The sequence below is a fragment of the Natator depressus genome, chromosome 18, assembly GCF_965152275.1.
Source record: "Natator depressus isolate rNatDep1 chromosome 18, rNatDep2.hap1, whole genome shotgun sequence".
Taxonomy (NCBI): Eukaryota; Metazoa; Chordata; order Testudines; family Cheloniidae; genus Natator; species Natator depressus.
The window spans coordinates 2962720-2975143 of record NC_134251.1 but is presented as its reverse complement, the minus strand read 5'-3'; the positions used below and the strand labels follow the sequence as shown (position 1 = coordinate 2975143).

The 12424-nt window shown below is 51.6% G+C and overlaps 1 protein-coding gene across 1 annotated transcript in view; it reads right to left on the bottom strand.

The window, feature by feature from the left end:
- Positions 1-1038: 1038 nt before the first annotated feature.
- The window catches only part of SLC2A1 (solute carrier family 2 member 1), a 37319-nt gene continuing 25933 nt past the window's right edge, over positions 1039-12424 (bottom strand). The window contains exons 3-10 of the mRNA XM_074975085.1: positions 10845-11005; positions 8078-8318; positions 6869-7031; positions 6595-6782; positions 6118-6222; positions 4571-4672; positions 3832-4035; positions 1039-2443 (exon numbers count right to left, since the gene is read on the bottom strand). Of these exons, the coding sequence (XP_074831186.1) occupies positions 2246-2443; positions 3832-4035; positions 4571-4672; positions 6118-6222; positions 6595-6782; positions 6869-7031; positions 8078-8318; positions 10845-11005 (1362 nt within the window). The 3' untranslated portion in view covers positions 1039-2245. The remainder of the gene's footprint in view (positions 2444-3831; positions 4036-4570; positions 4673-6117; positions 6223-6594; positions 6783-6868; positions 7032-8077; positions 8319-10844; positions 11006-12424) is intronic.

Here is a 12424-nt window from a genome sequence, read left to right as displayed (position 1 = left end):
TTTTCCAAAGTCTTATGTTTGATCCAAAACTTTTTTTGTTTTTAATTTTTAGTTTGCTGAAAATGTCCAACCTTTTTATTGTAGATCAAAAATAATATAATTTTAGATTCCATTTTTTGGTTTGGCCACTGACCTAATAAAATAAAAATAAAAAATAAATCCACTTATTTCCACAGCTCTAACAGAATGAAAAACTGGGACAGGGATGTAGGTCTTGGGGTCAAAAGAAAGGACCCTCAGCAGAGCGCTCTGGACAATGCTGAATCACCTGTAGAATCATCCTCTGGTAAATTGCCCCTGACACCCTAAGCTGGCCAAAGTCTGACCACCACCCCCTAATGGAACAAATTCACACAACACTGCACATCTTGTCCTATGTACTTTTTTTTTTTTTTAATTGTTTCCACACCACACAAGTATCTCTTCCTTCTCTTGGCACTTATTTTTATTTATTTTTTTAAAAAACAGTTAGTCTTTCGGACTTTGCGCTGTACACAGAGAGATGATTTTTTTCTAAGTTTATTTTCTTTCAAGTGTGGTCATGTAGCCACTTTAAAAACAAATAAATAAAAAATATTATTAAATAGCTGCAGGTGGCTTTGGAAACGTGCCATGAGCCTCTAAAAGGACAGGGTGTTTGTTTGTAATATGCTAAGACTAAAATTCAGTGCAACAGATGCAACTACAGTGCAGGTAAGTTAACTATACAAAAGTAATTCATTCTATTGAACAAGCATTTCATTACAGTTGCTATAGAAACTATACCTTTGTATCTATACTTTGTTTACATTGTACAATGTGAATATAGTTCAAGAATATTTACAGTACTTTGCTTGTCAATCAATCAGAAACACTATAACTTAATGTCTACTATTAACACCATTGAACAAATATATATCTTCCAGTCTATACACAAAGCAGGAAATGTATGTCTCCATTCAACTGATTAATTTCTCAAAAAGAAAGGGAGGACTTGTGGCACCTTAGAGACTAACATTTATTTGAGCATAAGCTTTCGTGAGCTTATGCTCAAATTGGTTAGTCTCTAAGGTGCCACAAGTCCTCCTTTTCTTTTTGCAAATACAGATGAACACTGCTGCTACTCTGAAACCTGTGATTAATTTCTGAGAGTCTCGGACTTACAAGGTAGTGACTGGGCTAGTGTGTGTGTTGTGTCACCCAGTTTATTTTGCCCCAAACTGGCTTTTGCGGCCTGTAAACATACCACTACTGCTTCTTAAATATACCTTCAACACAAGGGTTGCTTGTGGTGGGAGCAAAGCAAGACTGGATTTCAATTCTGGTGTGTTGGTTTGTTTTTAACAATGAGCCAAGGGGGCAGGTTGCTGGTTTTTCAGTAGTGAGGCTTCCCTGTCCATATTCACGGCAATTGACCTATAAGGCAAATATTGCCCGACTAAAAAAAAAAGAAAACACAGTAGTTTTTAATTCCCTTCCCCCCACCAACAAAAATCTCACCCCACCCAAACTATACCCATCTGACTCAGAGGAAATGATTCATTCACGTGAGGGAAGTATATTCAGCTGGGGACAGGTTCAGAAGGACTGAGAAGCTGCCACTGGAGACTCTAAATGCTGGGAGATGTGGTGATGAGCCCAGAAGGCAGGTCCCCCTAGGACTGTCCATGTATCACTACAGTCCTACAGCCCTTTCAGAGTTTCTCCTGGGGCACAGTTCAGCTGTAGCTACTGCTCAGACCTGTAGAGGATCAGAATGAATCCATTAACATTACAGTCCTTGGCCCCTCCCCCGTGGTCCCTGGTGGGTAGAATCCTGCTCCCCCAGCCCACTGGGGGGTTTGAAATTTTAGACTGTTTGAGACATTAAAAATCTGCTTTTTTAAATACTTAATAAAACAACAGGCTTTCTTCAGTGATTAAAACCTTTAAAAGTATTGACCTTTAAAACCTTCTAATTAAAAAAATCTGTCGCTTCATTAATAAGGGAGCCGCCTCCGGCTCACAAAGCTGGAGGTGGTTGGTTGGTTTAAAACGTTAGTAGTTGTTTCTGAATCTATCATATTTGAAATCCTGGACATGAAACCAGCTAAAATTGTTCCTAGCAAATGTGTGTCAGTATATTGCTGGGGGACTCTAGAGATGGAACAAATGCGCCCGCCACCCCCTCTCCCCGCTCATCCCTCCTGCCTGGTTTCTGCACCAGTGTTAAAACCCCTGGGAGTGAAGTTCCGTGGTTGGAGCAGAGGGACGAGCAGCTGGCTCGTTAGACCTGGGAGTCTGCTCCCAAGCTGTGGAACTCGTCAGGCGTCTTGTCACTCTGGCTGGCACCGCCCTGGCGGAACCCGGAGGCGATCTCGTCGAAGGTCCGGCCCCTTGTCTCGGGCACCTTGAAGTAGGTGAAGATGAAGAAGAGGATCAGCAGCACCGTGAAGATGATGAAGACATACGGGCCGCAGAGTTGCTGGAAAGGAACAGCCAGGGAATCGGTGAGTATGTTTCCTGGAGGTGCCAATGGGCATTGGCACAGGGCTTGCCTGGTTTGGGGCGCTCAGAGGCACCACAGAGCTTGCCAGGCATTATGCTACCAATTCCTGAGCAACATCCACTGCCTCCTTATCTGTTTCTATACAGACAGCTATCGAACACACCTGAACCCAACCCCAGGTGACCTTTCACCAAAAGGATGTGCCCTAGCTCTGCCTTTGTGATGGCGCAACCTGGCCCATGACTTTGCTAGGCAGTTTTGTACCTAGAGGGTCATGTACAGAGCTGATCCTGGGGTTAGAAAGGCACCAGCAGCAGACTGAGCTCAGTCTCAGTTGCTTACTCACATAAGAAGAGCTGCAAACCTGCATCTCCTCCGCCTGAGTAGCTTGGGGAGCTGCCTCATTCAGACCAAAGTCCTACGCCACGCTGAGCATGAGCCTCATGCTCTCACAGGGCCCTGAGCAGCCAGGGGCAACCTGGCCAGACCCATTCGTGTGGGAAGCAAGAGATTTTCCTGGCTGAGCAATGCTGAGCTGTTTGGGTTGGGTGTGCCCTTTCAGCAGGGCAGATCCTCACAAGGTGACCTGGCCTGTGTCTTTGTACCATTCACTGCAAGTGAAACTCCGCTCCGGGGGTGGAGCCAGCACACGGCTCAGGCACCACTGAAGCCTTTGAGGCACTGGCAGAGGCAGAGCGGTGGCAGGCCCCCACTGGGGAAATACACATGGGTCTTTCTGGTTAGCTTGCATAGGAGGCAGCAGGGTGGTGTGGTGGGCACTGCTGGGGGCTCCGAAGTGCTGGGTGCTATCCCTGGCTCCACTACAAGTCATTTAGCCTCACTGGGCCATACAACAGGGATACTGATATGGACTTTCCTTTGCTCAGGGCTTGCAAGAGATGAGGCAGTTAAACTTCGCTAGCATCATCCAGCGTGCAGCTGCGCATTTGGTCTTTACAGAAAGCCAGGGAACCAAACGCAGCCAGGACGTAAGCAGCTGGACGCTCTCTAGAATACTCGGGGGGTAGAACCCACGGACACCTCTTGGATGCTAATCAGTCTCTGTCCTACTCGGGTATCCCTGCACTGCCCCAGTAGGTGGCTGCATCCATTAGAGCATCCCTTCTCTAACACCATTTGCCAGCCTATCTGGCTGCAGAGAGAAATGGGCCCAAACCACAAGCCCAGATCAAACTGGGGGGAAGCCCCAATCCAGGCGTGGATGCAGGCTGCATTGCTCAGTCCCACCTACAGCTCCAGTCCCAGCCCCTCTCGGGAAAGTGAAATTCTGCCAGAGTGGCTCACAGCAGCCTTATGTCCTCAGCACTCACAGAGCTGGGGGAGAATCAGGGCAGGGGAATTACCTCCACATACTGGAAGCCCATGCCCACGATGAAGTTGGAGGTCCAATTGGACAAGCCGGCAACGGCGAAGGCAGCAGGGCGAGGGCCTTGGCTGAACAATTCTGCCACGATAAACCAAGGGATGGGGCCTGGGCCAATCTCAAAGAAAGCCACAAACCCAAAGATGGCAATGATGCTGATGTAGGACATCCAGGCCATTTGGTCCTAGCACAGGGAAAGAGAGAAGAGCATTAATTTGTTCCAAACATACGTGGACCCTGCATCTCTGGTACAACTGTGTTCCGGAGCACCGGAATGGGGGTGGGGTGTGAGGGGCAGGAGGCCAGGGCCCCCCCCACTTTCAGGAAGCTGAAATACCCCGTTGTATTCCTTTGACAAATGATCTCAAGGTGCTTCCAGTGGGCTGGGGATTAACTTTGGTGCTGGACAAGCCTGGAGGCAGGTGTCTTGCCTCTGAAGCAATGAGCACTGCCATCCCAGGAGCCAGCATTCTCCAGAATTACGACCCCATGGAGGAAGGGTTTCTTGAAATGACATCAGGGATTCAGGCAGCGTTGATTGGCCAACAATGTGACATCATCCCTGCAAGGTCTCCCTTTCGACCAGCCTCCCGAGTTACTACCACCACCTGAGTGCTCAGTGCCTCACCCCTTCCTTCCCTTGTATTACTCAGTGGGTGTATCTCCAGGTGGCACCCAACCCCGAAACCGGTTACTCTGAACTCAGAACAATCACTCACCAGCAGCACCAGGGCAATGGTCATGAGTACTGCACAGCCTGCCATCCCAGCCAGGCCGATGAGGTGCAGAGTCCTGCGCCCGGCTCGCTCCACCACAAAGAGCTGTCAGACAGAGGGAGGGGAGCACTGTTCAGCACATCTACAACCAGGGGACAGACCCATGTCCGGCCCCACCAATACCCCTCTCTGGGGAACACGCTCATCCTTTCTAACCCATGGCCGGTGGCTGAAGCCCAAGCCCCACCGCCCGGAGCAGCGGGGCTCAGGCTTCAGTTTCGGTCCCCACACCTGGGGTGGTGGGGCTCAGGCAGGCTCAGGCTCCTGGGGTTGTGTAGTAATTTTTGTTGGAGAGAAGGGAGTCGCAGTGCAATGAAGTTTGAGAACCCCTGGTCTAAAATGTTCTAATCCCAGCGCTGCTGCAGTTTCATTCCATGGCCTTGGGTAAGTCACTTGTGGCACAGTTTTCAGAGGCACTAATGCCAGTGGGACCTGCAGGGCTCGACACCTCTAACAAGGCTGCCATTAGCTACACTAGCTTCAGTTTCTCCAGCTGTGAAATGCGGGACATTTCTCACCACGTTTGGCAAAGAGCTCTGAGATCAACGGAGGGGGAGCGCTAGAGCAGTGTGAAGTACACCTCTACCCCGATAGAACGCGGTCCTCTGAGGACAAAAAAAATCTCACCACGTTATAGGGGAGACCGCTTTGTATCGAACTTGCTTTGGCCCCCCCGTTCCTTGTTCCCTGACTGCCCCCTCCAGAGACCCCTGTCCCTAATCACCCCCAGGACCCCAACCCCTACCCAACCCCTCTGCTCCCTGTCCCCTGACTGCTCCGACCCCTATCCACACCCACACCCCCGCCCCCTGACAGGCACTCACTGGCAGCGGTGGGACGCAGAGCGACGCAGCCCCATCCCGCTCTGCTTTCCTTGCCCTGGCCCCAGCCATGTCGCTCTGTGCGTGTGTGCGGCGGGGGGGGGAAGGTCCCTCACTCACCTGTGGCAGGAAGCGGAGCGCCGCGGCTGGGAGCTGGCAGAGTGGAGCGGGCTGGGGCCAGGCTGCTCTGCTTCCACCGCTGCCGGTGAGTGCCGGGGGGAATCCCTTCCCCCAAGTGACACGGCTGGGGCCAGGGCAAGGGAATTGGAACGGGCTGCTCCTGGCCCCCTGCTAATCCCCCAGGCCACTCTGGGACTGTGGGGCCCCCAAAAGTGCCCCCCTCCCCCACAGCTCCTGCCTCCCAGATCCGGGCAGGGGTGGGGGGGAAGCCCCTGACCACCCCTGAGACCCTCTGCCCCTTATCCAACCCCTCGGCCCCGGCCTGGCCCGACACCCTTAACACGCTGCTCAGAGCAGCGTGTCGGAGGTTTATCGCATTGTATGTGAACCCGCATTATATCGGGGTAGAGGTATAGCATCACATTTGGGTAGGTGTTTATCTAATGGGGCCTTGCTCACAGCCATATCCACACACACCAGCACTGGCCTCAATCCTGCAAGGACTTACGGACAGGCAGTGGGAAGGAAGACTCTTCAGCAGACACTCACCGAGACAACCGTGAAAGCAGTGTTCACCACCCCGGAGCCAATGGTGGCATAGACTGGCTGCTCCACGCCTGACTTTTCAAAGATGCTGGTAGAATAGTAGAAGACCTACAGAACAAAGCAACACGCCATGAACAAGCTTTGCAGGTCCCAGCCTGAGGCCTCTGAGCATCTACAGGCAGAGCATGACTTCAAACCGTCTGACCAATGCCATTCACGTGGGGGTGTGTATATAGAGTAAGAGAGGGCTGGGTTGTGGTGCTCAGCACAGCCCTGTGTGGAGGGGTGTGCAAAGCTGCACCAATGGGAGGCACTGTGGCCAAGTGGGCAGGGCACTGGCCCAAGGGTTCCACTCGGAGCGTTTGACCCTGGATGTGGCACTGCAGGATGGAGAGCTCACTGCCCCCCTCCTGGTACAGCCCTGTGAGATCCACCCGCGGCCAGGCCTCAGCACAGCTGACCCAGCAGCGCTGCACTCACCGCATTGATCCCCGAGAGCTGCTGAGATAGCTGCAACACAATGGCAATGAGGATCGGCTGTTGATACAAAGGGGAGCGGAAGAGCTCCAGTATTGTGACCTTCTTCTCCCTCATCATCTGCCGGCTCTCTTCCTTCATCTCCTGCAGGTCGCTGCTGACGTCTGTCGTCCCTCTGAGCTTCTTCAGGACTGGGGGGAAGGAGGTGGAGAGGTGAGGAATGCTGAAGGGAGCAGGCCCCCTAGGGCCTTTCCCCGGGCGGGGGAGGCCAACTCACCACTCTTGGCTTTGTTCTCCTCATTGCGATTGATAAGGAGGAACCGGGGGCTCTCAGGGGCGAAGGGCAGGATGATACATTGCAGCAGGGAAGGGACAAAGGTGAAGCCCAGCAGGAGGGGCCAGAGCGACTCGTTCCCCATGATTAAGTCCATCCCAAACACCTGTAGAGAGACAACAAGCTTAGCCCTTCCTGCAAACGCCATGGTAACAGACAGCGCGTAAGGCCAGATTCTCTAGTCCAGCCTCCAGTGTATCACAGGCCACCCCGCACCTACACACTAAACCCAACCACCGATGGGCCCCAGTGGGGTCAGCGGCAGGGACTGAACCTGGCATGTCTGAATCTGAAACTGTGCGCTTCTACTGCCTGAGCGAAAGGAGCAGGCCTAGGTTTGGAGGCAGCAGCAGACTCAAACCTCATCAGGTAGGCCAGCAGGGAGAGAAGCCACATTGCGTTAGAGACAATACTGTCCCACCAGCTCCCGCTCCTTCCACCTGAGCAATGCTACGAATGCAGGAACCAGATAAGGGATAAGGTAGATCACATGAGACTGCAGGGCCAGCATGAGAACCAGGGAACTACAGCACCAGAATCGCAGCCCTAGGTCTAGATCTCTCGCCCTCTGTGCACAGCCACTAGAGATCATCACATGCAAAGCCAGCACACCGGCACCAGATCCCCGTCTCTCTCTAGAGGAGCCAGAGATAATTGAGCATCTTCAGTCCCCATGGATACCAGGCCACAATTAGATGACATTTACAGTGGACCTCATGAGCACCAAACCTAGATCTGCCCATTATACATTAGCACCTCAAGAACAGGGCCCCATCGTATTAGATGCTGCACAGACACCCCCCAATGAGCGCACAATCAACGGTCACAGGGAGAGTCATTATAACCATTCTACAGGTGAGGAACAAGCACACAGAGATTACAAGGCTTGCCCAAGTCACACAGCAAGTCACTAGCAGAGCTCAGAACGGAACCCAGAGCTCCTCAATCCCAATCCAGTGCCCTGGCCCCAGTCCACCCTTTGTCTCTCAAAGCACCTCAAACATCTCCAATCAGCGTTGATAAAAACTCACCAACTGGTCAATGCAACATTAAAAACAAAGGCAGGAAACCAGATGAATTCTTGGGAAACCGACCATTTGTCAGCGTACCATGGACTGGCCAGTGCAGCAGCAGGTGCCTTGGAGAACTCACCTGTGCGATGAGGATGCCCACAACTATGCCAAGCTGGTGGAATGTTCCAAGAGCCCCTCTCAGCGCTGTCGGAGACACCTCACCCACATACATGGGCACGAAGCCAGTGGTGAGGCCAGAATACAACCCGACGATGAAGCGGCCCAGGATCAGCATCTCGAAGGAATAAGCCACCTTGGAGAACCCCATCAGGATGGCCGCCAGGAAGGCGAGACTGTTTGACATCAGCATGGAGTTACGTCTGGGGAGGCAAAGACATGGAGTTCAGGACCAGCAGCAGGACAGCTGTCCCAATGCTGCATCCAAGGGGTACTGGGAAAATCACAAAAAGCCCAAATTTTAGTTCTTGGTAGAAAGAAAAGAGGAAGGTTTCCAAAGCCTAATTGTGGAAAGAGAATCAGTGGCAAAGACAATAGGTGCAGAACATGTGAACGAGAAATGAAGTGGAATGAAGAAGTAGAAAATTAAACACAAAGCAGTTTCCAGTGTCCAAGCTGCATGAAATACAAAAAATTGTTAAAGCAAGGATGGGCGAAAACTCTACTTGGTTTTCAAATACTTTGTTGCAATGATCTAAGGCTAGGGTTGCCAACTTTCTACTCGCACAAAACTGAACACCCTTGCCCAGCCCCGCCCCTGAGGCCCTGCCCATAGCCCGCCTCATCTCTGAGGCCCCACCCCCTGTTCACTCTATCCCCCTCCCCCGCTCTCCCACCCTCACTCACCAGGCTGGCTCAGGGGGCTGGGACATTGGGGAAGGGGTGGGGCCAGAAATGAGTTCAGAGTGCAGGAGGGGGCCCCAAGCTGAGGCAGTGGGTTGGGATGCAAGAGGGGTGAGGGTTCTGGCTGGGGGTGTGGGCTCTGGGGTGGGGCCAGGGATGAGAGGTTTGTGGTGCACAAGGGGCTCCGGGCTGACGGGTGGAGCCGAGGGGTTTGGAGTATGGGGGGGAGGGGTGGGGGCTCCATGGCCAGGTGGCTCTGCATGCTGCCCCATCCACAGGCGCTGCCCCTGTAGCTCCCATTAGTCGCAGTGCCTGGCCAATGGGAGCTGAGGGGGTGGTGCTTGGCCAGAGCCCCTTGGCTGCCCCTACGGGTAGGAGCCGCTGCTTCCGGGAGCCCCACTGTGCAGTGCCGCCAACTGGACGGTCACTGGCCCAGTCAGCGGTGCTGACCGGAGCCGCCAGGATCTCTTTTCGACCAGGTGTTCAGGGCGAAAACCAGACACCTGGTCACCCTATCTGAGGCCAGAGCCACCCACCAAACAAGGCCTAACACCAGTGTGGGGTAATGATTACACTCATGAGCCTTCACACAAAGTATGAGCAAAGCTCTCCAAGCAGCTGTGATGGAGACACTGGGTCTAGTCATGAAGGGAGAGATGAAATTCTCCTTTGACAGCAAAAGGCAACCTGAGGACCCAAGCACAATAAGAACATAAGAACAGCCACACTGGGTCAGATCAATGGTCCATCTCGTCTCGTATCCTGTCTACTGACAGTGGCCAGTGCCAGGTGCCCCAGAGGGAATGAACAGAAAAGGCAATCAAGTGATCCATCCCCTGCTGCTTGTTCCCAGCTTCTGCCAAACAGAGGCTAGGGACACCATCCCTCCCCATCCTGGCTAATAGCCATTGATGGCCCTATCCTCCATGAATTTATCTAGTTTTTTTGAACCCTGGTATGGTCTTGGCCTTCACAACATCCTCAGGCAAGGAGTTCCACAGGTTGACTGTGTGTTGTGTGAAGAACTACTTCCTTTTATTTGTTTTAAACCTGCTGCCCATTAATTTCATTTGGTGACCCTAGTTCTTGCGTTATGAGAAGTAGTAACCAACACTTCCTTATTTACTTTCTCAATGCAGCTTTGTTTGACAGGAGTGTGCACGCAAAGCTGGAGAGGCCAATAGAGAAACTCTACTGGACATGGAGATTACACACATTTGGCCTGTGTGGAGGGGATTCTGCACTAAGCAGTCCTGGCTCCAGGTTCCCATTTTCTCAGAAGAGAGTGGGGTCGCACTGCCTGAGTACAGCTCAGTGGTTTTATAGGTAAAGCCGTGGCTTAGGACTCAAGAGCTCTGTGCTCTGTTCCTGCCTCTCTGAGGCTGTGGGTAAGTCAATGAATTCTGCTGTCGCTCAGGACCCGTTCTGTAGTGCCCACTGTCTGCTGGGCATTTTCCAGACATCAAAGAAGGGCGGCCCTTGCTCTGGAGATAGAGGAAAGGGAACAGCCACAGGCAGCTGATACACAAGTCATCTCAGTTCACGGTAGGGAGCACAGCCAAAGAGGGGCTGAAACACAGCAGAGCAGGGGCCTTGTGGATAAGCTCATGGAGTTGGTGCCATGCATGGTGGGGCATGACAGAAAAGGCACAGACAGGCCTGGGGAGGAGCTGACAGAGGTGAGCAAGCCTGGGAATGCTGGTGGAGTAGGAGGAGGGAGGATGAGGAGGCAGGGGCAGAGTTATGCAGTGACAAGAAGCTTAGATCTGATGAGGAGCCAGTGGAGGGATTTCAAGAGGATTCCAATGTGATGAAATTAACAGACAAGGAAGAGGATTTAAGAGGCTGCCTTTTATACAGCCTGATGGAGGTGATGGTGTGTGTGCTTGGGAGGCCAGAAGAGGATGGTATGGGAGGCATTCAGGGGGATAACAGTATTGCCCTACCACTTGCGGGAGCTGATTGTGATGTACCCAGATACTAAGGTGATGAGCCCCCACCAGCCCCAGGATGGACAGAGCAGTTCCAGCACGCACAGTACTTACCGGCCAAAGCGATTGACGAACAGCCCAACAGAGAAAGATCCAACCATTCCCCCAACAGAGAATATGGCAACAGAGAGGGACCACAGGGTGGTAAGGGTGCCAGTGGTGATTGGTTCCTCATAGCGAGTTAGCCACGTCTGGTTGTAGAACTCTTCAATCACCTGCACCAGGAGCAGAAGGAAATCCAGTCAGTTGGGGACAGACCCAGGCTCATGCCGAACGACATTCACCCTGCTCACAGGCCCTGCACGAAGCCTAGAAAACAATGAAGTCTCACTCCTCACCCATTATCTGCACAGATCCACCCATGCTCTGTGCTGTAACTTTAGAGATTTTACATATTAAGCTCCCGCCCCAAACTAATATGGGATAGTCCAGCTGGAATTAGCCAGACATTTATCTACCTATGGTTCTTATCCGGATCTCCTCTGTAGCAGCTAAGGATCTCACAATCCTTAATGTATTTATCCTCACACACCCCTGAGGCAGGGCAGGGATATTATCTCCACTGATCAGTGGGGAAACTGAGGCACATAATACAAGCAACTTGCCCAAGGTCACATATGAAGGCTGTGGCAGAGCAGGGAATTGAACTGGAGTCTCCTAAGTCAGTGTTTCTCAAGCTCTCTGATGTGGGGGACCAGCAATTTTTTTTTTCCAATGTGCGCGCAGACCGGCAGCCAATGGCTCACGGACCGGCACCCATCCGCAGACCACCACTTTGAGTAGCACTGTCCTAAGTCCCAGGCTAATGTCCATAAGCACTCAACCATCCAGCCTCTCACAAGCTCGGAGAGTTCCCAGACCTGGCAGCCAGACAGGGCTGTTCTTAGGCATATGCAGTTGCCCTTAGGCATACACAGCTGCGTAGGACACCTGAAAATTTGGGGCACCCCTGGGTCTTAGTGTCTACCCTCCCACCTCTTCCTATCTGTGTTCTGACCCTTCCTGCAGGCTCCAACAGCTAACAGCTGCAGCCTGTTGCATCTGATGAAGTGAGCTGTAGCTCACGAAAGCTCATGCTCAAATAAATTGGTTAGTCTCTAAGGTGCCACAAGTACTCCTTTTCTTTTTGCGAATACAGACTAACACGGCTGTTACTCTGAAAGCTGCAGCCTGGTGAGTCTTCCTCCGGAGGGGATCTAGTTAAAGGTGAAAAAGCCTTCCAGCCTGCCAGACCTATTAGCACAACATTGAAAGGGTTAAGAGCCATTCAGGTGGTAATGAAGCCATTTAACAGGCATTTGCCAACCCCCAGGTTTCTGAATTTACTGACAAAAACAGTTATGCATTGCTGTAATATTTACTCAGAACATGTTAGTCTACAGGACCTTAGTTTAAAATTTGCTTTAAAAATATTTCAATAGTGTGTTGCTGAAGATTATAAACTCATATCTCTAAAAAAAATCCTTGCATAGATTTTTAGATGTGCAATCTGAGTATTCATCTTTAGCCTTAAATGCTTGGATCTTCAGACAGTTTTTTAAATAAATCATTCAAAAGACCACGCTTATCTAAAATACACATTTTAATTTTAATGACTATAGTATAAAAAAAAACTTGCTTCCAAAGTCTTCCTG